Source organism: Poecilia formosa, unplaced genomic scaffold (genome assembly GCF_000485575.1).
Source record: "Poecilia formosa unplaced genomic scaffold, Poecilia_formosa-5.1.2 Scaffold279, whole genome shotgun sequence".
NCBI classification, from domain to species: Eukaryota; Metazoa; Chordata; class Actinopteri; order Cyprinodontiformes; family Poeciliidae; genus Poecilia; species Poecilia formosa.
Genome location: NW_006800218.1, coordinates 179,542 through 206,429, shown reverse-complemented (window position 1 = coordinate 206,429; position 26,888 = coordinate 179,542). Strand labels below are relative to the sequence as shown.

Below are 26,888 nucleotides of genomic sequence, written 5' to 3'. Positions count from 1 at the left end.
AAGGTTTCTCAAATCGCTAAGAGTATCAATGAAATTCTAAAGAGTCCAGAACTTTGTGTAGTCCATATTTCTGTGCTTGTCTAGTTTTGTAGCGGCCTCTTCGCTGAAAATAAAGCGACGGACATACTTGTCCACAGTTAGAAAAAAGGTTTTTATCCATCTCAAACTGTGTTTTACAGAAACTCTGGTCAATCTATTGACCATCGTCTGATGGTTTGTATCACAATGTATTTCTCACAAAATAGCTGTGAGAAATACATTGGTTTGTGTTTAAATTGCTAGTAAATAGCTAACAGTAGTGGTTAGCATCTGAAACTAGCTAAACTCAGATGTGAGAAAATTCACTGTGGCTTCTAAGGAAAATTCAATGCAGCACTATAACTCAGTCTTATCTTTCTATATAAAGCCACATTCACGCATGTTCTCTCCGGATTCTCCGTCTTTCTGCCACAGTCCAAAAACATGACGGTTAGGTCAATTAGCTTTCCAAAATTGTCGTTACGGGTGTGCCTCTCACCCAACGACCGCTGTGGATACACACCAAAACCCTAATCCCTGATGTCAAACCCTTTGGCGAAGTATGCAGGCACACTAGCAGTTTTCCTGCTCCGTTTTCTGTTATGGCAATATCATCAGTTTAAAGCTTACCTTAAGCCAAGTTAAGCCCAAAGGAGCTCATCATGGCTCAGCTAACATTTGGGAGGCTCATACTTTTCCATCATTCTCCCACAACTCCCACCACTTCCCATATAGTTAGTTCCTTTGCATATGATGTGCAAAGAAATTTTAAATGTTTTACTTATTTTTTAAAAATGTATTTCCATAAAGTAAACACAATAATCTTTAACAATAAGTATTTTTTTATTCCATTTTTTTCACACAGATAAAAATGGCAAACATAACATGTTATACATGAAGAAATGGTTTGGCAACCATTCGAAATAGGTGCGACACAGTCGGCTGCAACACACATAATGCCTGGTTCCTTCTCATTACCCTAAACTATAGCTCCAATTTTTCCATCAAGAGAATATCCTCAGTCACATAGCTCACTGAGCACTTTTGGTTCTCTAGCTGGGAAATTGTAGAAGAAAGCCATTTTTTCCCCCAAAATGCTATAAACATTTTACGGTCTGGGAAACACTTGCAAAACATGCCGTTAACGGTCCTCCCCAGGTGAAAAGCTGTGGAGCTCCAAGGCTGTGCAGATGCTTATTTCACTGTGTATCGTTTTGTGTCATCATGTATTAGTTCTTAATGCTAAAGCAATACAAAAAAAAGAAGAGTGGTTAAAAGACAACATTCCTTAAGTTGGTCTATTTATTACATGAAAAGATATAAACAACAGCTTTAATACGTTTATGCTTTGTCGTTACTGTGGTATGGCTGGATTAAGTAGTGGTTATACGTTTTCACGTTTGTGTGTAAATAAGGCGCTCCTTACGAGGTTTATAAATTCTCAAATTCACAGTCAAAGTCCGTCAGTCTACACAAGATGTACTTCCACTGCCGATCTCTGAAATAAAGGAACGAGAAGAAAAACTGTCAGTTCGACAAGCGTGACATTTGGGGAGTTATTTCCTTATTTACAACAAAATAATCTCCCTTCTGGCCAGGCTGTATTTGAACAGGTTGTACCCATTCACAAATAAGTTGTTGGTGTTTTAGGCCTAACCTGAGCACTCCGCTGAATGTGGTCTGGGCCCCTCGGATGAAGTAGCCATAAGCAGGGATGACCATCTCTCCCTCCTCTCTGTAGTATTCAGGAACATCGGTGGTCTTCCTGAGGAACGCAGCGGATGATTGTTTTGAAAAGGTACAGACTAACATGCAACATTTACAGGTACAAAACTTCTGCTCTTACTTTGCTGAGAGTTACAGGAGCAAAACAGAAACTCTGGACTGTACTTTAATCTCACATTTTCTTTTTATAATTTCAATTAATACATTTCCTGTTATGCAGAATTTCCAACTGGTGCATGTAAGAACGGCTATTTCTTGGCAGTGGTAGTAAGTTTTGGCTTACTCACAAGGAAATATTTATGTTGGAAAACTAACAACATAAATATAGCATGGTGATGCTACCACCACCATGTTTCACCGTTTGGTGAAACATGGTGGTGGTAGCATCATGCTTTGGGGATACATTAGGGACAAAGAGCCAGTGGTAAAAGCTTGCCCTTCATTTAGTGAAGTTACTCGAAGAGAGCAGCGTATCCAGACACTTTAATCAACTAATAATAGTGATACTTTGTGATAAAATTACACAAGTAAAAAGTACAGCAAAATACTCCTAAAAGTACATATGTTATAAAAAGTTACTCAAGTAAACGTAAGCAGTTACTACCCAATTCTGAAATCACATAATAACAGACAAAAGAATTTAAATGGCCAACAAGAACAGTCCAACTTTACATAACAGAACTGATCGAGGCCGTGTGGTCAAATCAAGAAATTCCTTGCCATCGGTATGTCCCTCACTGCTTCCACTAGCAAGTCACTATGACATCTGCTAAATGGTTGCACAACACACCACTCCCACTTCAAGCTCATTGGTCAACTCCTGATACACTTGGACATCTGCTACACTTCTGGTTGTGTACTATATCATATCCAGATATGACAAATTCTTCTGGCTGCTTTAACTGTTTTTGTCTAGAACACATCGTGAACGTGAATGAACGTTTTCTCCCCGCTCTTTGCACCGTGTTCTTGTGGTTGCTCTCAATTTGCATTATCTAACTCTCAAGAAAGAAGGTGCCAAAAGTGACAGAGCGCTTCCTCGACGTGCCCGGCGTACTGTGTGAGGAACGTACATGCAGGAGTACGGACAGCGGCGCTTGTAGTAGCAGCAGTAGAACTGCCATTCGCGGTCGAGGGTGGATTCAAAGTACTTGCTTTGAACGCCCGCCACCAGGCCATTCCGGGTACATGTGGATGTCCTGCAAAGACACAAGTCATGAGTTACAGTTTGTTTTGTTTCTTTCTTCATTTTTGCTTTGGCCCTTTACAGTATCTGGAGGACATCTTAGATGTACCAGAACCAGACAACAGGAAATGCTGCGTGTGTAGGACCTTATCACAGCAAAGACGAACACAGCTTTCAGTCAGTCGGGTTAATTTCCTGCAGGGCAATGTTCTACCCTGTTGAGTTCAATCAGCCCGCTGTGATAAAGACAAGCGGGCGTGACAGCAATAACAAAAAAATAAATAAAAAAAAAAACTTTCACGCTGTAGTCCAAGTGGTGCATTGAGTTCACTTAGCTTAACCCAAAGGAAAAAGTTTAGAATTTAAATTGTGCGTTTTTCTCCAAACCACACCTGTCATCAGAAGCAGATATAGACTGGCTTAGGTTTTTTTGACTGAAGCACGCCATCGTCAGACTACAATTCCTCCTTTCAATGGTGTTTTTTTTTCCAGAGGGTCATTTAAATCCCTCAATTAAAAAAGCTTTCAGTGAAACTGATGGTTAGAGAAAGGTGTTTATTTTAGGGTTCGGCATCTAAAAATGCACATTTAAATCCAACAGCAGCTTCTTTGTTTTAAAAAAAAAAGTTTAAGTATTTGATGTGCAGCTGTGTGAAATAACAACTTCCCTTAGGTAAAATCCCAAAGGGATCAATAAAGTTTCTGTCATCTATCTTTTTCTTTTCTTTTCTTTTTTAAACATTTTTTAAACCCACAAACTGGCTAGCCTTGGCCCGGATTGTGCACGGACAGTCTGTTAACACCATTCGATTTTTATGAGTGCCGTGTTGCAAAAATTTCAGGAAATGTCTAAAACCATACGGTCTATAAATCCGTTGCAAGGATTTCTAAATGGGCCTCTGACAGAGGACTCTGGACGGAGATGTTAGAGTTTTTTGGACACGGCTGTGTTCCCAGGAAACGGATCGGAGAAAGATGATGATTCATACCGGGTCTGCTTTGCTTCTCTGCATTTTATGATAGCAATAAAAAAGGAACACGTGTGAAATCTGTACTGTAATTTCAGTTTGAGACAAATTAAAATGATGTTGAATAGGGTTATTAATAAATGTACAACTACTGTAATGTTAAATGCATCATTTTCATAACTAACTACAGAGGTGAGGTAACCTGATGACTGAATCTGACATATTTACATTCAATAACATCATTTGTCCTTAGATAATTATTAAAAAGTAGTTGGTTGCTAGCCGGGTCTGCTTAGAATTTACCACTTGTGAAGAAAAATTTAGACCTACACATTAATCTTGTTTTTTGTTGTCAACAATAGATTTAAAAATTGCATACTTTGTTTGAAAAGCAAAGTAAATGCAAACTCATTCTAATTTTCTCAATACTTACAGTTCTGCGGCTGAAAAATATGACACTTGAAATTAAAAATAATCCTTTTTAATGGCCGAAAACAGTTCTCAAATGTGTAACAACCGGTTATTGTGATTGTTTTATATTTTCATTTAATAAATACTCATTTATTAAAGGAATAATTGAGTTGGGTTTTTTTTTAACTGGGGTTCTACTGAGAGATTGTGGCCAGTTAAAAAATGTTCTCGCACTTGTTACCAGAGGCTAAAGCTAACAACAAGTCAACCTGGGCCCAAGACAAACATATTATACCTTCTTAAAACAACTCCTCTCATACTTATGCCAAGAAGACATGGGATGGTAGTACTAACCTTACAAGGGAAGCACACACCACAATATGCTGCATTTCGTGTATTAAGAGCCAGAAAGTCATAGCTATTTAAAAATAGGGCATTGTAAAAATCAATAAAATTGTATCAACCTCAAAAGAGGATAATCTGGGCAAAAATGCTAACATTTTGTTTTGCAGTATGTGTTGAAGGTGGACTATGACTAACTTACAATTTTTAAGTCTAAAGTTGTTTTTATTTTTTACCAAGGAGAAGCTCTAGCTAGTTATTTGGGAAACAACAACAAAGTATTGATGCTAAAAAGTAATTTGCTATGTGTTTGGCGCCACCCTTTGACTGGGAGGTTAATTGTATACACAGTGCAGACGCATTGAGTCTTCAAATTTACTTCATATGAACTTTGTAGCCAACAGGATAGTAATGTTTAAATCTGTATTTTATGGTCCCTGTTTGTTGCGGTTTTACATTAATTGTTTTATTAATAGTAGCACTTTGAGATTTCTGTAAATGAAAAGTTTGTTTTAAATAAAATTTATTAGTAGTAGTAGTAGTACTAGTAGTAGTAATTGTAAAGCGGACTTGGAGGTATCTGCCTCAGCTGAAACCCTGTTCAAAAAATAAAATGTCATCTTTGTAAAGTTTATTTCCAAAGAAAATTAACATTTCTAGATCAATATCTGAACCCAAAATGAGTGAAAAGGAGGTTATTTTTTTATGTCAGTTTGAATTGCTTAACCAGAATCAAAAGTGAGATTACTCCACATAAGTTTTTCATTTAGTTGAGCTTTCATTTAATTTCAACAAAGAAACATTTAATTTTTCTTTAGGATCAATAATGTATTTTTTTAATTTGAATCTTCTCTTCAACTCAAACATCAAGACAAAGTCCTAACCCAGGATTTGTGCCACCAATCATCATCAACTTTAGGTTTGGTCATTTGAAATATGATTTATTACTTATTAAATCTATTTTACTTAGCCTCACTCCAAACTATATATTTAAAAAGTGAGTGAACAGCTATGAAATGAGTAACGATCATTGTTTTATATATGTACAACACAACTCTTCTCTATATCTGATTGAGACCCTTGAGATTTGTATATTTGAATTTCAAGCATCATAACTCTCAGTATGTGGCACCTAAAAGTCTATCCAGCTGAGGAGTCAAAGAAAGCCAGTACCCACCACTCCAATCCGGCTCGGTTGATGTCGTCCCACCAGCAGTCGCTTGGCTCACCCAGATTATCAGGTACAGCCTGGCACTCAAAAGACCACAGTCGATCCGAGCCTTCCTTCTCACTGAAGTAGCTCCTGATGGCAACCAGGAGCTCTCCATGGGGACACTGGAAGTTGAAGCCCTGGCGGTAGCCATTCACCCAGCCCATGTCATAGTGGTCATATGGCTGAGCTGCCACTGTGGCCAGCAAGGACAAGACAGACGCCAGCAGAGCAGGATTCATGTCGACGACCAGAGTCTGTCTGCTGTACTGTCTCACAGCTGTCTCACTTTAAGCTCCTCTGAGCCCTTTTGTTGTCCAGATGTTTCGTATCCAGGAGGGATGTGTAATTTGCTGGTCGCGGGACAATTCCAAACGTTGTCCTGACTTAACTTTTTAAGGTGGACTGCGACGCAGAACACACACCGAGTCTTTCTGCAGATAAGGGTGTACCTTAAATGACATGCTTTTTCTGTTTAGATGTAATTCAGATATTTAGGAGATGCTTTTGCCTGAATGGAAAAATATGCTCACGTGGTAACCACCTCAATCCTCATGTGGCTGGCTTTTACCGAGTGAATATTTTAACACTTTGCAGGCGTTTTAGGGGACAATTTTCTGGAAACTGAGAAGCAGTAATGTTGAGAGGACGTACTGAAATTAGATCAGCTGCAGTTAGGGTTGAAAACAACAGCTCAGTCCATAATTCAGACCATCATTACCAAAATTTGTACCATTACATCACAATCAACATGTAATTATACTTCAGTTACTTTTGGATTTCCCACCAGGCAATGCTGAAATGTCTAAATGTTGGTTTAGTTTTAACCACACTTTTGTGTTTGCATGTAAGCCCCCTTTATACAAAAATAAATCAAAATCATAAGAGCAAATGTATGAGGATTACAGCTGTTTTTGTGCATGCAACACCAAAGCCGTCCTTTAGTCAGAAGAACATGTGGCAAGAAAGAGTTGGATCCGGTTGCACTAATCAACCATCACTTCCTTTGTGGAGAGACGTCCAACTGATTCCCAAGCAATAATTGCTCCCATCAACTCTGACCAGCTTTCCTGTCCATGCTGTAGAAAAGAATCCCCATAACATCATGCTGCCACTACCTTGTTTTACTGCTCTGGGTGATGTGTAGTGTTAGTTTTCTTGGGGAGGTCACAATGTCTTCGAATCTCGTGAGAGTTGGTCATGAGTAATCATGGTGGAGCACTACTGAACAAATTATCCAACTCCGGTTAAACCAGCCAAAAAGAAAACCAACCATATATCAAATTAAATCAAAATATTCACCTATGTCCTTTTTGTTCCATCCAAGAAAACTAGGCAAAAAAAACCTGGACAGCCTCCAGAGCTACGTTGATAAGTATTGGCAATTGCTGTGTTGATATCCTTGTCACTACTGACCAGAAGCTAACCAGCTTTGAGGCCAGACTGACCTTTGTAAAGTCCTCAAGGAACTCTCACTAGCTCTGAGAGGATTGTTGGAGCATAGCCAACAGCAAGTGGCAAACCAATGACGAAAGGAATATAACAAAGACATGCTATGACATGCCCAATATTAAGGCGAGAAGCAAGCTTGTTTCTTTTGTCTTTCGATGGAGATCATGCAAGACTTCCTCCAGCGGAAGGTAAAGCCTCCAGCTGACACCTTATAGAGCACCACCATTTACTCCAAACCAGTCAAGACCGACTGTACCAAAATTTGGGTACTTTAAACAAAAAGAGTTGAGTCGGATTAAAAGCATGTACTGGTGTGTTAATGACAAGTTCCCGATGTAGATCCGTCAGCTAGGTTTTCTTTTGACTTATTGCCGAGTGAGCATGAGGGGTAGTAACTGTAGTCGGGCTTTATGTTCATGGTTACCAGTTCAGAGACCATCCATCCATCTAGCTACAGGTTAAATGAAACCAGCACACAGTTAAAACTGAAAATACTGGTTAGCATGTAGGTGTTGTTTATTGGCATCTAATAATTTTAAGCGTGGATATTCAATTAAATTCAATCCAGTCTATTTAAATAACACCAATTCACAATAAATGTCATCTCAAGGTACTTTACAAAAAAAATTATAAATTCAATCACACATACTTTCCAACTGATCCTGGTTACCAAACAGTACTCTCAATTAATCATTCAAAATAGTTAAAAAAGTTTCTTAGGAAAACTAGCAGATTGAAATTTTGAAAGTTATTAGAAAGGCACAGAAGTCATGAACAACCAGGATTGAAAGGCAGGCAGAGAGACAGACACATATAAAAGGAAACACATCAGCCAACAAGCAGTGTGAATTATTCATTAATAGCAGGAGTGTCTATTCATGCTTTGCTTGTGCGTTAGCATCACAAAATGAACTTGAAAGTAGCCCCTATTAAGGAGAAAGGCTGTTTTAATATGTGAGCTCTTTCATATTAGCTAGTAAGCTAATGTGAGCACAGCTATCAAATATTACAGTAACATAAAAAGGCATGAAGACTTCCTGTTCGCCCCTTCTTCTCTACTTCCACAAAATGTCATTTAAATACATTGGATTTGTTTATCTGTAACAGGAAAAAAAACAATGTATAAACTTATAGCTAGCAATGCTCTAAATAAGAAGCAGGAATGAAATTTTAACATGGTGAGCCCAGCAAAAAAAAAAAAAAAAAAAGAGAAAAAACAACAGCATTAAAAAGTTATCTCAACATAAACAACAGGTTTTGTAATTGTCGTTTAGGAGTGTATCCAAGTGACGGTCCTGTCAAATGCATGATTCCTTCCTCTTAAGAGCAGAAAGCAACACAAACTACAAAAACAAAAGGATCCAAGAATCCAATCCAAGAATCCAAGAAAACAGTACGAGAAGACAAAAGTGGGGGACCGCAGAACCCACAATACAAAACCAAACATGGTAGTTTGTCATTTTTTGATGAGTTCATTTTCTTCCTTCTGGTCTTTTTCACTGAGCTCTGCATGTGACACTCTCTGTGCAGATTGTAGGTTTTACTTTTTTGGTTACAGTTTTAAAAATGCTCTATATTACATCCTTACACTTAGAGGGCTATTGGGTAATATTTAAGATAAGAGACTTTCAACTTAAACATGTAGGCTGGCTACATGAGCAATAGTAACGTATCTGAAGAGGTCAGTTAAAAATAAAAATCATGCTAAATCACCTCAGCTTAAAAATACAGTCTAACTTTTCTGTTTTCTTCAAAAGTTATCTTCACCTGAGAAATTGCTCTGACATGGAAATAAGACTTAGCTTTGCTAGCTACAGATGCTAAGTAGCTAACAAACATTAGCTTATCTAGTTAGCTAGTGTTCATTGGGTCAGAGAAGTAATGAAACTTCCCTCTTAAAATGGAAATAATTCTAGAATTTTATTACAAGAATAAGAATGACAACATACCTGGAGTGTTTCAATTATTTTTTTCAGTCACATCTGAGAAATCCTTTAATCTCCATGGCAACGATTCAGCTGTCCAAAATACCTGTAAGTTGGAGAGAGACGTTGTGATGACTTCCTGAAGGCGGAGTTTCAGAAAGAGAAGGCTTTCTTAAAGAGACAGAGGCTCAATTTCTATTATGAAGTGAAATTTCTTTGAAGTCATATTTGATATCAGGTATTTTAACAACTGAAGGTAACATAGTTGCATAGTTGTGCTCTAAAATGGCACTATGTGTCATAATCCTGCCCCTTTAAAATATGCTTTTGTAGATTCTCTGTCATCCAGAACATGACAATCCTAAATGGTTGAGTAGAAGGGAAGAGGACTTCTCTTGATTCGTGAAGACATTTTGCCCCATCCAAAAGACTTCTTCAACTGAAGAAGTCTTTTGGATGATGAATTTAAATAGATTAAATTAAGTTAGTTTAATTTAATTACGCTTTTAACCATGTTAAATTGTGTTGGTTGTCCTTAAGCATAAAATATTAGCTTGGTAACAGTAAAGTTAGCACTGTTATACTATAAGGTAGTAGTATTTGCCTTTTTGACAATAACATCTCTATTGTAATTTGCATATTTTATCATCCTACTTTGGAAACACTCGAAGAGTTAAGCTGCAGCAGCAGATGACCTCCCGTTAATGCTTCAAACACGATGTTCCCTTCTCCTAATCATGTTTCCATGTTGACTGATGACGACAGGAACCTATTTGATCGCCGCGCGCCTGCCTGAGAATCTGATCTCGTGTGAGAGATCATCCTCAAAGTAGCTAAAAATAAACGGTAGCACTGCTTAAAGAATGGTGTCTGTGAGTCACTGCAAGAGGAGTTCCACAAACGTCAAAATGGAGCAGATACGGGGCAGGTATTTTTAGATGCTACCGCCGTCTATTTAAAATTCCTATATTTAGAGCAGTTCTGGTCACCATTTAAGAATTTAGGGCTCCATAAAAAATAAAAAAATAAAATAAAAAAAAAGCACTTTGATCTGACTCTGACATCCTAGCTTTTGCGAGCCGGAGATCACGCCGCAGAGGAAGTTGGGCCTGTAACTGGAAGCCGCCTCCGTAGTGTCCTGATCGGCTTGCTGAGATCCAACCCTATCAAAAATGCGGCTGATCTGGCAAATAAAAACACAGCGTGACTTTCAAAGTACACAAAAACAAGCAGGAGGAAGTCTAGCTCAGATGTCCGCTTGCAGCCTACCGACTGTCAAGTGAACGAAGAGAAGGTTTTGAGCTCTTCGTCTCAGCTGTGCATAAGCGAATACCCATCTTTGCTGAAGGTAAATATTTTGAAACTACAGGGCACATCTGCTTTTCGTCACGTAAAACCCTGAGCCGACATACTGCTGGCTTCATGTTAACACTCAGAGGGGCCTCACCGAACATCTTGCACCTCTCAAGACACTTTCACACGACATCAGGTGAAAAAAATAAAGGAAGTAGGAAATACTTTTACTTCCATACAACACCTCAAAATAAACGTATAATAGGAAGCGTCCCACTTAAAATACCAAGCTAATACTGGATGGATCCCCTCAGGAATTATTTCTGTAACATCTCCAAATGCACTTAGACAAAGATTACAGTCATCCACTCGACTTGTAAGCGCACAATAAACTTCAACACCTTTGTGCTCCGCCACAACATTTGATGTTCAAATGAGTCAGATAAGACCCCTCATGTACACAGAGGAAGCCAGGTCACTAAATTCCCCCCCTTAAATATCTGTGGACAAATACAGTCTTGTTCAAAGGCCTCATGTACTCATAATTAGCTTCCAGAAAGGGAGATTCAACACGGCTGTCAGGCTTTCTGAAGGTCTTGCAAAATTATTCATGTTCATCAAACATTTCCATATCTTGTTGTGTTTCAACCCCAAATGTGAATGTATTTTATTGCAGTTTCATGTAATAAACCAACACTGAGTTGTGCGTTATTGTAAAGTAGAAGTAAATGAGGCATATTTAAAAAAAAATAAAAATCACACTTCAGTAAAGTGCAATCCAGTGCAGCCAACTGCCTTTAGAAATCACCTAATTAGAAAATATTATCCACCAACACCAAGATGCGTAATTTAATCTCAGTATTAATCCAACTATTATTATAATAAAGACTTTAGAAGGTTGTTGGAGAACTTTATAGAACAAAAAGCATTATGAAGACTAAAGGAATACAGCAAGCAGTTAAATTATGGAGCAGGTCAAATTAAGGTTACAGGTTATAGAACTATATTCCAGTTTTGGAACGTCTTACAAAGATCTTATAACTCAGTCATGTAAAAAAATAAAAAGACTATGACATAATGCAAACCTGTTACAGAAATGGCTAAGAGAACCATGGTATGAGTAGACCCAAAAGTTATTAAAAGCAAGCTGATTTACTGTAATTCTGTTATTGACAGTATAAAGATACAGCAGCATTGAGTTAGGTCAGTGAGGTCAGTGAGGTCAGTGAGGTCATTCACTCTGTAAACAAAAATGATGTCAAACAAGTGGTCCCTATTTAAGGCCTGGCGGCAGCAAATGTTTTACATACTGGTTATTGTACATTCCTCTCAGAAAACCTGAGTAAAATTGATAATTTCACATATAATTCAGAACAAGGATATTCTTTGATGAAATATTTCACTGACTACAAAAAAAATATATATATCCAGAAAAGGATAGGCTGCTGAGGTACACTGATCTCAAATGTTTTGACATTAAAACTCCGAACAAACTCCAAGCAAATGATCAAAATGCTGAAAACTCAGTGATCAGCTGCAAGGTGATTAAATAAGCTCTACGGTTATCTGTGAGTCTTGGAACTATCAGAAAATGCTTAGCTACAAGAAAGCAGGGGTGCTGTGGTGACGCAGGGGCAAAGCACAACCCACGTACAGAGGACTTGGTGGTCACAGGTTCGATTCCTGGCCTGGTGACATTTTCTGCATATCTTCCCCCTCTCTTGTTACCCTCTTTCCTGTCAAACTACCTTCAAGTAAAGGCCACTAGAGCCAACAAAATCTTTAAAAATATGTTTCCCAAACTATGGCATCAAGTCTATATTGTGCATAGCAGGAATCACGGATCAGCTTCAATACATTGTAAACTTACAGGTCATGTTGTCTTAATCTGAAGAGAAATGTCCTTCAACTTACTGGCACTTCAGCAAGACAAACACAAGCAGATGAGCACCATGTCGGTACTTGACAAATGTGATTATATCTTTGGATGTTAAACCAAAGATTGGTACTTTTGGTTTAAAAGTACCAATCTTTTCACCAAATAAAAGATTGTTTTTTTGGTTTAAAAGTGGCTGAGTGTCACCCCACAGTCTATTTAATGTCGCATGTGGGATGACATTAAGCAGACAGTTCCTGTGGCAAAGCCGCGACATTTAGAGGAACTTTTGTGGAATGCAGTCCAGTCATCCTGGAATACCTGCACACAGGTGCCAAAAGTAGGTTAGCTTCATGTGACACAGATGTAGAGAAGTTCTCACAAACAGCGGATACACATCTAAATATAAACTCAGTGCTTAAAAAAAAAAGCCCCATCTTCAAGCAGTTTTTTAAGTTTATCCCATCAATTTTTCAGCAGAAAAATTAAGACTGTTGCATAAGGTTTGGTAGAGGCAGGGCTACGATGCAGATGGGGATTTGGGATTAACATGATTAATTTTATAAACATTCAAATTACAGAGGTGCTGTGGTGGCGCAGGGGTTAAGCAGAAGGAGGCCTTAGTCCTTGACGCGCTGTCACAGATCCAAATCCCGGCCTTTGCTGCATGTCCTCTCTCTCTTTACCCACTTTCAAATAAAACCCACTTGAAAGCCCACAGAAAGAAGCAGAACAATGAGACCAGAGAGCTGCATGCACATGGAAGAAGGAGTGGAGAATGACATTGGATGCAGGTGAGGAAATCAGGTGATTGTGTACAGCTGTGGAAAGGAACAGACTTGCAAGATGAGGGAAGGTGATTAATAAACACAGAGAGACTGAACTAGGACTAAGAAAGAAATAACAAATCAAGGGGAAAAGAAGAAAGCTAACCTGAGGGAATAAAAACCAAAGGCACAAAGAGCAGAACATAAAAACTAAAGAGACTAAAATACAAAGAAAAAACAGGTATGGCAAGACCTTTTGAGCAATAATAGAAGAACACAAACATGAACGACCCCCAAGAACTCAAACACCCAACAATCTTAACAAAGACATTGTAGTTTCTTATACAGCCTGATATTTATCTTAAGGCTTTGCTTTTAAACTAACCTCTGTTGTTGTTGAGCTCAGATGTCTATTTATTCAATCAATTAGCACAAAAAAAGAAAAAAGAAGTTTTGAATGGAAAATTTTACTTTTTTTGTCAATATCAATTAAAATGCTATTAACAGTGATTAATTAATTACAGATCCTGTAATTAACTCAATGAAAGTTTTTGTCCCACCACTGCTAAACACAAAGCTTCGTCCGGCATGCTGGAGATGGCTGCAACTGAGAGGATGTCAGGAGTCTCCCTCTGCGTTTTCCCTCAGGAGCTTTGTGGTTTAATAGTGCTGCACTGATAAAATTAAGGGGGCAGCCAAAAGGCCACCATAATGACATGGAGAAAACAAATCACCCTGCTTCAGGCGGTAGCTTCATTAGAACAAGGCGTAGCGGTTGCTCCGGGGGGACAGGGGGAAGCGTCTGAGCCTTGGCTGGCCGTGTCCGTGGTGACGGTCGCGTTGCAGGACTGATTGCCCAAAACGTGACCAGGCCTCAGGTATTTTAGGCCTGTATCAGTGTCTCCCTCCATTACAAGAGATTGCAAAAAGGGACTACTGCAGGGAGGCATTTAATATTTCATCTTTTAATAAGCGTCACACCAACACCAAGCCAACCCTTTCTCATTTAAATGTCTTTATTGGGCTGTTGTTGTGTGTCACAGTTTGACAGTGTAGCTCACAAACTGAGGGCATGTATTAGCTATGCTTGGAAAAGCGCGCACAGCAACTCTTATCTCCTCTGACAGACAGTGTAGTCAAGCGACCGCAGGAGGCTAAAAACTCATTTACAGTGAGTCAGTGTCACTGGAGTGGGCTCTGTGGATTTTACTTAAGACAGGGGAAAATTTAAAGTCACTGAACTTTTTGCAAGGACAGAAGATCAGGATGGTACGACTGGAGTATTAGGAACACGCTGAGAAAATAAAAATAATTGCATTTATGAGACAAAAGCCTTAAAATAATGAGAATAAAGTCATAACATTATGAGAGTAAACTCATCTGAGAATAAAGTCACAATATTGTGAGGATAACGTTACAATAGGATAAAGTTGAAAGAATACAAGATTAAATTTGTAGCATAAAGTTTACGAGAACAAAGTCATATTACAACTTTATTCTGACAATATGGCTTTATTCTCATATTATCATGACTTTATTTTCTTTACTTTACTCTTTAATACTATGATTTATTTTTTTTAGTATGGCTCTAATATTCAGCCGTGGGATAGTGCAAAGTTCCAAATTTTAGAAAAAAAAAACAAAACACACACATATATATATAAATAGAACCACTAAGATGGTACATCGCAGTATTTAATAAAGTTGAACAGTTTGCTGAAATGCTATGCTAATGTTGGCATGTTGACTGTTGTTGATACATCTTATTGATGGTTTGACACGTAACATAGAGCCGTTCTGCCTTTTTGGGTTTATCATGTGTAGAGAAAAGGTTTTTCTCCTGACTAATAAACTTAGCATCTCTTTGGCCATCATAAGTTTAAATCAGTAGCATTTCAGCTGCTCTGCAGAAAACATTCCTCAGTAGTGAGAGCTGTCATCTGTGAAAGTCTTAACAGAGAGGTTACTGTATTTGTTTGTCTCCACAAAACTGTACCAACTTTCTCTTCACAACTACTTATCTAATCCCAACACAAATCAGATTCTAGATTACATTTACTATCACTGTCCTGCATGGAGAAAATATTTTTTCACTGTTTTCTGTTTCCCTTATTTGCCTTTGGGCATCTGAGTTCAGTTTCTGCTCAGCCATTTTACTCTAGACTAACATTTTTTTCTTTCAACAAAACCAGAGCACAAACTGTTAATATTTGTACTTGGGATGAGCGGTGTATTTTGCAGGTTGCAGCCACAATGCAACCTGCATTCAAACACAGGCCTCCAAATGTTGCTTAAACTGCATGACTAGCATGGCAATGTGCTGAGTGTTCAAACCACAGCGGACTCATCGGCTGCTCGCTGTGCCAAAGTTACAGGTGTCCACCGTTCACGACGCAGCAGCAACATAAGCAGAAAGCATCAACGTGGATATGCCTTTGCCGTTTCCTTACCTTAATATTTCTCTTTTTTACATTTAAATTCATCTTAAATATTCTGGTTTTACTGATAGAGGCACACCTTAACGACTTAAAATGCTTTTGCATGGCTGATGATGTGGCATGGCCATAATCAGATCTGACATCTGTGTGTTGATCTGCAGCATCAGCGTGATCACAACTGTAAAGAGTAACATCGATTCTGCTCATGCTTTACAGCTCCTCCTGTTATTTGAATCAAATCATAGCACATAATCAGTCCATCAGAGTTTGGGTTTGAGAGGTATTTGAAATTCAAATCAAATCTCTTTGTTGTTCACTGTTGATGCTTTGTGTACTCTCTGTTGGGGGAAAAAAAAGAAGAGAATCTTCATTTCGTTCACTATTTGACAGTATTTGTTCTCAAATTTAAGATTGAGTTCATACTCAAATGCCAAACTAAATTTTCTAAAAAAATATATGCGTTTATGTCTGTATTTAAAAGGAACCTGTATCAATGTCTGTCAATATCTGTTAAAGTGTGACCCAGTATAATCACATTGTAAATTTAGTAAGCTTTAAATAACGCTAAATTTAAATTATAACTAGTCTTAATGCTTGATATTGGTTCATGTGTTAAATTTTGATGTGTAAACAGCATTACAGGCACTTTGTGTTATCCCAGCTCTGATGCTGATTGGTTAATCAGCACCTCCTGATGACTCCTTCACTGGAGGCTAAGCTAAGCTATGTTGTGAGATTCAGAAAGAGACGCACAAAAACAAACAAAACAAAACAAGCAAGATGTTTAGCCTGACTGAGTCAGCGAGAAGCTCGATCAAGTTCTCTGGATATTAAATGTTTTCCTATTGAATTTAACATTTGTGTGATGTTTTAATACAGATCTGAGAATCTGGTAAGCTTTTAATAGAAGTTAAATGATAATAGTTCCACATTTTTATTCACAAAATGGCCTTTCTTAAAGTGTAGTAGTGGATTGAAAATGGAATGCCTTTGATTGTTTTCGTATTTTATGCAACTAAATGAAAAGTAAATATATGTTTGTCTGATTAATAATAAAATTATGGTGATTATGTAAATTACCACTTATGTTTTGATTTCTTAATTTCAGTGGCATTCAGAACCTCCTTGCCTATTAAAAATTTAAATTAATTCAGATAGGAACATAGATTGATCTGTTGAATTATGGCCTTTCAATATTTTGCACATAATAGTACACTTAAAAAAATACAACGTTATGCTTACACTTTGCTTGGGTTCAACAAGTAGGTCAGTGAATGCAGCGCGAGACTGAGCATCGGAGCCACTAAACGCTGCAGCAGCAGGAGATAATTTCCTGACACTTTCAGGATGAACTTGAACTTGACCACAGCTGGAAGTGAATATGAAAGGAAAATAGTTAAGCAGTTTAAGCAGAAACAGACAACAACTTCTCCAGCTTCTGTTGACATAAAACTGCACCATGTGAAAGACATGAAAGGCCATTGGCCTCCTGGCCCTCTTCTTTCAGTGCCCTTTACTCAGTGATGGGTTGGATCACACCGGTCCTCTGATCTGAAGGGCAGCTCACCTTAACACACTGGTAGAGTTTTGAGTAATGTTAACAAAAATGTAGGTAAGAGGGTAAAAGGAAGTCCTTGACACACGTCTGACTTTATTGCACATTAGAACCCCGAGTGTTTGATCTAACCAAACACCTCCTGTCTATTCTGGTAGGATCCTCCATGCTGGCGAAGGAGGTTTGTGACCAGAATGGAGTGTGTTTTGTGTTGTTTACATCATTAAGAGGAGGGGTGACTGATCTGCTCCATCTGTGTAGGGAACCTATTGATGGATGCTCCTTTCGCTTAAAGGAGGCATTTTCTGTCATGGTTTAGTGATTTTCTAGGAGTATTTTTGTTCCGATTTCACTTTAGTTTGAAGGTTTAAAGGGGCAGTATTATGCAAATTTTTTAGTTTTACATCATGTTATAATGTTATTCCTTCAACAAAAACACACCCGGAGTGTTGCCTTCATTCTTTCATGCATGTTTGAGAAATCCTTCGATCTACCATGGCAACCATTCAGCTGTGCAAAACTCCTGGGTGGGCCAAGCTCCGCCTTCGAGACGCAGCTCCTCCTCAGAACTGAAGCTTCCAGCTCACAGAGCTCATTTCCCTCCTCGGCTCCTTCAAACTACCCAGGAGCAATTAGCAAACAGCTGGTGGAACTGATCTCATTGTAGGAGCTACTTCTCGATGCAATGCTAGTAAAATGTTGTTAAAGGGTTAATAGAAGAGCCATGTTGTGATGACTTCTTGTAGGCGGAGTTTCAGAAAGAGCAGGAGATTTTAAGGAGACAGAGGCCTGATTGCAAGATGTTAAATTGTGAAGCCATAACATACTTAATTTTATAACTGAACTTAACATAATTACTTGATTGTATTTCTTGATTTTCATTCATCCTGGAAAATTATTTATTGCTACAAGACAAAGAAGACGACAGGAAGTGGTTGAAGCGCACAAGACCAAATAATCTGGATTAATACAAAATAAAGATGGCAAGATAGAACATAGAGAGTTATTTGCTGCAGGTTTGATATTAACCACTGATAACCTTCTAAGCAGAACCCCATTTCTAAAATCCTGAACCATTCTGCTAAGGTCACTGAAAATAAAAATCCACCCAAAAAAAGGGAATCAATAAAAATCTAGTTTAACTTAAATGTGAAGTTTCAAAACACCTGGGATAATGAATTTCAAGGCCAGCCTGTTGTCTGAGATAGAGAACATGTGCTACAGGACAAACAAGAATGGGATCCAAAACTGAAGGAGATTCCTTAAGAATGATTTAAAAAAAAACTAAAAAAACACCCTTTTCATGCCCTGGGGTGGGATAATAATGGGAACTAACCAAAAGTTAGTTAAAAGGAGAGATTTACATTTGAATTTAAAAGGCTTTAATAATGTCAAGCATTGGGAACAAAGGAGTTCATACCACTTCACTTGTTTATTAAATATTTAAGAAACTTCCTGTTGATCCATATTATCTATTGGAGCCACATTACCACCTTTTCCAACAGTAGACTATGGAAAATTACTTTGAATCTCTGTGGTTACAAAACATCGCACAGTTAAACGGCATCACTTCACTGCCATAAAAGTTGAGAGAGGAACATTGAAAATTGCAAAGGCGTGGCACAGAGGAAAGGTGGAATGACGAGCACCACAACAGATACACACAGGGAAAAAAGTTATTTTAACCCTGAAGAACAAAGAGGAAAAAATAAATTATGGAATAATAATAAGGCATAAGTTTGATCTCAGTGGGGCAGCTTTGTCATTTCATTAACAGCAGAAAAGATGCAAAATCTCTGAGCAAAAATTGAACATGACACCAAATTTATGGGCCAATAAACTCTTCAGAATTACATAGCTGCCAAATAATGATTCTCGTCTATATGAATGCTCTGTTAGCCATCTCTGTGGGAAGCCGAGCCAACCGCCTGCTGCTTAACAACCTTCTGTCTTTAACGTTTATAGTCAAGAGACGTGTTTTGACAAGTTGAACTCTTACATAAATAAGTCCAAGTCACTATTGGTGGAAGATCTTTGTGAACTGAACCAAGAGCCATTGGCACAAGTATGTACAAATCAGTCATAGCCCAGCCTATGTAGCAATGGACGCCGGCTAGTGTGGCCTCTTCTACTTATTCTGATGATTGAAGCTGAGCTTTATTGAACATAAGCACACCACTGCTACTCAGAAAAGTTAATCAGTCCCACCTATTTACACACTCCCACTGGTGTAGTGTTCAGTTGGTGCAACAGTAACGTCACAATGCTAAAGACTTTACGATAAGTTTTACTAGCCTTGTGGATTTTAGTTTCTCTTGTATTTCTGTTTATTTAGATTTTTCTTTTGGTTTTCTACTAATTTCGGGGTCATTTTTACGATGTTTCATCAAACTTGGTTAGTTTCCCTGATCTCCCCTGTGTATTCCCTGAGGTCAACGGTAATTTTCCCTCAGCTCCTCCATGCTTTCCCACAGTTACAAACACATTTAGTTAATTAAAGTCACATTATCCTTCTTCCAGTAATCCCCCCAACCTCTCTGTTTTTTCTTGTTGTTGTTCATGTTTAACATTTTCTTCCACCAGCCATCTAGTTTTGAGGTGGATTTCCATATCCATGTTAAAAACTGACAGTAATTATCTTGTTTGGTCCATAGACTGTGACAGAGCACTCCGGTGCAGTAAAACTTACTTGAAAAGAGGTATTTTGTTGTTTTGCAGAAAAAAATAAAGAACTGCCACATTGATGCACAACGCTGCGTCGTAAACTCTTGTAGCCATTCGGAGTGAGTGGAACTTTAAAAACTCCAATGGAAAACGGATCATCCCCCACTGTGGTCACCACATGGAAAATAACATGACGTGCAACTTTATTGATGCTGGTGTGTAATTCAGACAACCCTCGCCTGCAGGGCACGATCTGCATCCCAACGCTCAGCAACAAACAAGCCCCCTGCTCCCAATTCTGCTTCGGTCACAGAGAGAGATCCCCTGTAACATGCAGCAAACCCGCACCGTCACATGGAAGTTGAACCGGCCTTTTAGCTGCTTCTCACTGCTCCAGTGCTTGATAACTAATAATCATCTGTCACACTGAGTAATAGTGATGTCAACATTTACAGATCCCTCAGTAGTGGTCGCCCCTCTGTGGTTGTTTATACGTTTTTGTCACGAAGCAACCATGAATAATAGTGCATATTTTTTGAGATTTTATTTGATGGACAAACACAAAGTAGAGCGTTTTTGTCAAATGGAAGGTAATTAGTACATGGTTTAAATTCTCTCCCCCCATCCAACAAATAATAATCTGAAATATGTGGAGTGCATTTATATTCATCCAGCAGCAGTTTTGCTCCTTCTTTTCAAAGTAGCTCAAAGTGTGGTTAGATTCATCAGGAGCTTCTGTGAGAACATCAGTTTTTAAGTCTCAGCTAATTTTTTAAAAATGCTTTTAGTCTGGACTTTGACTTTGACCCAGTCAAAGTCTGGGTCAAACAAGAGGTATAAAGACTTTTTGGCCCATGTGCTAAGATTAACACATTTAAATTACATAAACTACAAAATTCATTAAATTTAAAATGGAAAATTGAGTTTATTGCAAATTTTTTTAAAAGTTTTACTTTTACTTGGTTGATAATAAACCTTTTTTTTAATGAAATCTATAAATTCTTAAAAAACAAAACCAAAAACAAAGCTTTATCTATTTGTTGCCTTATTTAAAGAAAAACAGAGAATTTCCAAAATTTGGGGACATCTTTTCTTTTCTATCTTGCTGACCACATTATTTTTACCGTTTCTGACCTGTGGTTGGGGCGGAGCGGTTTATTTTTTAAGGTCGTTGCCATGCTGCATGATAACCCGGCGCCCCAGCTTCAAGTCTTTTGCAGCCTCTACCATATTTTTGCCCATCCATCTTGCCACCAACTGTGAGCATCTTCTCTTGTAACTGCTGAAAAAAGGCATAATGCTGCCACCACCATTTTCCACCAAAATAGTTAGTTTCCTCCTTTTTGTGAACTAGAAATGTTTAAAACTTGGGCTGTAACTTAACATCATCCGTGACCAGTCTGCTGGTGTCACAATGAAACTTTTCCTCTTCCTGCCGAAACTGAAAGTAGGTTAGTGCAGTGCATTGTGGTACCAATAGCTCTCACTGCTTCATGGCTGGAGGCCCAACATTTGCATTGAGCCAGGTGATCGGGAAGAAGTTAGACAACCAAATGCCAGGATGCAAATGGTTTCACAGAGTGAATAAAAGGCTAAGGGGAACACCTCCATTATATCAGCAGCTCAGAGACAGACTGGCAGATCTGTACTCAAAAGTCGCAGTATGTGTGCTTTGGTTGTTTCAACTCATGTCAGTGTTTGTAGTTTCTGATCTCTGCTGTGTTTTCTCATGAACAGCTCCAGCTACTTTGATTTTCACCCTGTAAAAGGACATGCTACAAGCTACATGTAGCTCTAATCACTGTTGCTCTCATGGCATTCAATGTGTGTTTTGCACGCTTAGCTTGCAGCATTTTTTCTGTAATTGGAGGCAGCTTAGCTTATAACAGATACATTGGATTTACTGTAAAACAATTCAAATTATCATATAAACATGTCATCACCATTATGGCATAAGTCTTTTTTGGAAAGAAAGAGGTGGTGATCCCCCCCCCAAAACAAAAAAATTACTTGGGTTATTATTTCAGGAAGGTCACAACATGATTATTGCTAAATATTGTAGTTGTTATATGTATTGATTATACAGGTAATAAATGTAAGATTATGTAAGTGGTTGAAGAGTGCTTTATGCTCACTTGAATATGTCAAACAAAAGATTTGACATCACGCTTTACGCTGTTTTTTCCCCCCTAAATATTAAAAAAAGTAGTAATAGTACCAAATCCACAGTCAGAGAATTTCATGTTATTATTAGCACTAACACCTGAAGAGTACAAAAAAGTACTGGATGTTTACATAATGCTGTAAACAGAAACTCCAAAAAATGCACAAATGTTCAGCAAAATTAAACAGAGAATTTTGCGTCAGATTGCAGGACGTGCAATCTGAGAATGCACATCCAGATAATTTATAGAAATATGGATTATGCTCTCCTACATCATAATAAACAAACACATGTCAATCTCATAAGAATATGTGTGGAAACTTTCAGGGGTTTTGCTCGCAGGCTGATGTTGTCAGGTTGTTTGTGACGCCGTAGTTATGGAACTATTTGTTCAAAAGTCACAAGTTTGCAATAGAAAAGAAATAAAAAGGCACCTCAACCCAGAGGATTCGGATCACCTGACTGGAGCCTCCCTTGATTTGGACGTGCCCATCAGAACAGCCCTCATTAGAGCATGTAGACGAGCGCACTGCAAGGGAACGGCGGCAGCAGCTTTGACACCATCCACTAATCAAACACTTCTCTGATTAATGTGAACCATTAACGCTAGAAGCAGCCAAGAGGCTCGTGTTTTGTTTTGTTTGGTTTGGTTTAGATTTTCTGTCCTAGCAGCTTGAGAAAATGGTGTGAAAAGTCCTGCAGTGTTAGGCTACCCCCTGCTCCCCATGCAGACAATACTGTAGGCATTAAACTGACCAGACTGGCAAGGAGGAGCAACCAAGAAGACCATTGCAACACAGACCTCCACATACGCCTCAAATATGACAAGAAGAAAGCCACTGATGAAATAAAGCCACAAGAAATTCTGTTTGGTGCCTCTAGATTGCAGTAAATGTGTAGAAAAAGTTGCTGAAAATTGAACTTTTTAACCTCCAGGCAAATAAATGCCATCCCCGCTAGGACACTTACGGTAAGACACGGTGGTGGCAGCATTATCCTGTGAGGACGTTGTGCTTTGTGACTGACAGGAAGTTAGTCAGGGGGAGTGGGAAGATGAGTGGAGATAAAAAAAAACAAACAAAACAAACAAAAAAAATCTGGATAATCCTTGAAGAAAACCTGTTAGAGGCAACAAAAAAAACCAGAGACCAGGACGGAGCTGCACCTGGAGCAATTAATCGGATTAATCGTGATAAATCGACTATTGAAATAATCATCAATTCATTTAGTAATCGATTAATGGTTGACTGGAGAATAGAGACTTCATAAAAGACCATTTGCAACAAGAACATTATAATCAGAGCAGTAATTAAGCCAAAAATGTACAAAAAATATACACATTTTTCATTTAAGATAAAATAAACTTTGTAAATACATTCTACCCAGTCTACCTGGTTCGAATTGTGAATAAAATCTTCAACAAAATCAATAGATCAGCCATACACTGTATGGATGTAAAGTCAAAAAGAAAGAGATGAGCGTTTCTCATTACTGAAAGTAGTTTTTAGCTACAGATACATCCTGTGCTACAAATGATCAAGAATACACTGAGAGGCAACTGCTATTGCATTTTATTCAATAATATGCTTATTTTCTTATTTAAAAATTAATTGAATTATATGTTTATTTGTACCTTATATTTAATAAAATATGTATTATTAATATGTAATATTTAATAAAAACCCTGAAGCGATTAAATGAAAAATCTGAAGAAAGTGGCAATTTTTTTATCGGATTAACTGCCAGTATAATCGATTACTAAAATAATCATTTGCCGCCAGAGGGAAAAGTTCACCTTCTAGCAGAACAACTTACAGTTAGAGATACAATGTAATGGTCTAAAACTAAGTACACTCATGCCCTCAGGCCAGTCAAAGTCCAGACCTAAATCCAATGAAGAATCTGTGGAAAGACTTGGAAATTGAGGTTTACAGATGCTTTCCAATTACAGACACACTTTAGATGACAAGCGGTTATAGACAGATACTGAATCAGAGGGGCTTACAACAAATGATTGTAAAAGATGCATTAAAAAAGAAAACTGTTTCTCATTTTCCTTCCATTTCACAAATGTCTGCCACTTTGTGTTGGTCTATCACAAAAAAATAAATAACACAAATATATTGAGGTTTGTGGTTGTGACTATATGTAAAACGTTTTGAGGCGTATTAAGAAGTTATTATTTTTTGGAGATTTTAAAGTCTATTCTCTTGTCAGATCAACCCTAGGACATTAGAACCCCAGTGTGTCGATGTTGATCACTCAGCGTACAATGTGATCGCGTGCCAACGCCTGCTCATCCACCTGTAACACAGGCTGACATAGAGGTCAGCACACATAAAGAGGCTCCCTATATGATAAAGGTCAATCATGAGGCCCCCAAGAGGGAACTTGTTATTTGGGGAGTTAAAAAGAAAATGGTGAGCAGCGACGTCCTAAAGATGAGAGCATCATGAGTGAAATGAGATAAAAACCAAATCAGAGACTTTAACAAAGCCGAATTGTTTCATTTATTAGGGGTGGGTGATATCAGCTGAAAGTTTTATCACAATATTTTGCAGTGTTATTGTGATAAAGATAAATCTGACTTCTTTTTTACATAAGATGACTGTGACTGTGTGTCACAGCAATTACAGCCCCACAAACACAAATACTGCTCTTGCAAAATATTCCCATTTGTAATGCGCTTCTTTAGGACACCAGATACATAAAAAAGTAACTGTATTTCCAAATGTATTGGTGTTTATTGCTGGTTTCATTGAAGAACTTGGAGAAAATAGTAAATCTATCAATCCCCAACAATAAGGACAACAATAATTTTAGGGGGGTTAAACATCATTAATTGGATTTTATCATGACAACGATAAATAATATTTATCATGATAAATGATAAACGATGTGATAAATGTCCACCCGTACTATTTATTGAACTTGAACACCTTACTTTGTACAGTTTTTGTTATAAATTTTTGCAATTAATCTGAACTCAGTATAATATAGTGAAGATGTCAAAGTCAAGTTTTAATTTGCTTTTATAACTAAAAGTAACCACAACACAAAACAAAACGCACACACAAAAAAAAAACCACACAAAAAAATACATTTAAATGTATTTTCTGACATGGGTTTTCCAGGTGGTTCATAGCTTCCTCTTACACCATGACGCATTTTCAAATGGAGTACCAGATTTTTTTTTTTTTTGTTCGTTTCATCTGTTCCTATCCACTGAGCTGTTGAGGATCCAGCGCAGGACGCCAGCTGCATAGAGGTGCTATTGTTAACTAGCTCAAGTCCAGCTTACAGACTGCATACCAGATTCCCTCACAACCTGCCTCAGAATGCCTCACCTCCTTGTAGTCTTGACAAAGCCTTCATCTATGTAAACAGAGAGCTTCCATGTTATCGCTCCAGAATCAATAGCAGCCCCACAAAAGGAGCGTGTAACATTGTTTACTTTTGACAGTGCAAAAACAAAAAAGTGTATGACGCAGTTCTCCTTTCCAAACTGAATTATAGATTATTTAAATAATAGGGTCATAAATAATTCTGATTCAGTTTGAAAATATTTAACAGTATCCTTTTATAGTATTCACTCCCTGTTATCTTTTTTTCCCCTCCTCTCACTCTCCCATAAAGGTCAAATTTGCAGAGAGCACAGCTATTAGTTATTAAATTCTCCCACCTGAGCTGTGGGTCTCTTCTGCTCCTCCAGAGTTCCCAGGAACTTCTTTAGCTTCTTCTCCAAGTAATGCCATGCGAGATACTATTTTACTTTTCAGGTGATGGATCGAACAGTGTGGTGAGGCGTTTGCAATACATTATTTGGAAAGATCATGTGCCATTATTTCTCTTCCACTTCACAATCATTGACCACTTTTTTGTTGTATTTTTTTTTCAGTCAGTCATATGAAATCCAAATAAAATACATTAAGGTTGGTGGTTGTACTGGGAAAACATAGGAAAAATCTCAAGGGACATGAATATTTTTACAAAATATTGTAAAGTTATAGGGATATGACCTTAAACTGTATGGGGAAGAGAGCTCTGTTGATCTGCTGACCTCAAGTCAGCAGGTCAGATAGAGTAAAAATAAAAACAAATCTTGTTTGTGCAGTAACATATTTTATTTGTGGTTTACTTTTAATCTATTGTCTCGTACTCTTCAAATAAAAAAGGTCATGGATGAACTATTGAGCCATATGATACTTCATATAATCAATAGGCCTTCCATTCAATTTGATTTAATACTGTTGTGAAGTGTAGTTGAATGATAGTGAGTCAATGATGGTAAGGTCTTCTTGCATGAGTAATCATGGAGTAACTATCTGGTTTCCCAGGACAGTGTCCTCATTTTCTGACTCATTGCCAAGTGATTCTGAGCTACTGTGTTGATTTCGACAGAAGCTTCAATTCTTCACTAAAGCAACAAGTTGTTTTCCCCAATTGTTTTCACAGAAACATGTTAAAAACTACATTGAAAAATCTATATGTTCCATATTTGCGTTCAGGTTTTTTGTGTGTATCTAAGCAACTAATCAGTTTCTTAACAAAAAAAGAGAAAGTCTAATTCAGACAGACAAGAAGTAAGTTTGCCTTTTACAACATGTTATGAAATATTAAAGTATAGAAGTCGTGAGTAATTGTCATAACTTTAAAACAAATGCAACATTTTTTAATAGGTTTCTACTGTTGTTTAGTTTAGATACACTACATTTTCGAACATACCAATCAGATTTTTACATGTTGGCAAAGTTTTTTAGGAGCAATATGGTTCAAATGAAATGTCTGTAATAACTTCCTAGTATCTAACTAGCATGACTTTATTAATAAACACATTTTCTACTGAAACCTCCAGACTACAAAATTAAAGAATATGCAAAAAACTGAAATGATT

General features: G+C 37.8%; 1 protein-coding gene across 1 annotated transcript; it reads right to left on the bottom strand.

Annotated features, from left to right (window-relative positions):
• Nucleotides 1-845: 845 nt before the first annotated feature.
• Nucleotides 846-6,192, bottom strand: dpt (dermatopontin). Its single transcript, XM_007571354.2, has 4 exons — nucleotides 5,828-6,192; nucleotides 2,817-2,942; nucleotides 1,676-1,783; nucleotides 846-1,516 (listed from the first exon to the last, which is right to left on the bottom strand). Exons 1-4 carry the CDS (start codon nucleotides 6,100-6,102, stop codon nucleotides 1,450-1,452), a joined length of 576 nt encoding a protein of 191 aa, XP_007571416.1. The 5' UTR covers nucleotides 6,103-6,192; the 3' UTR covers nucleotides 846-1,449.
• Between the last annotated feature and the right edge of the window lie 20,696 nt (nucleotides 6,193-26,888).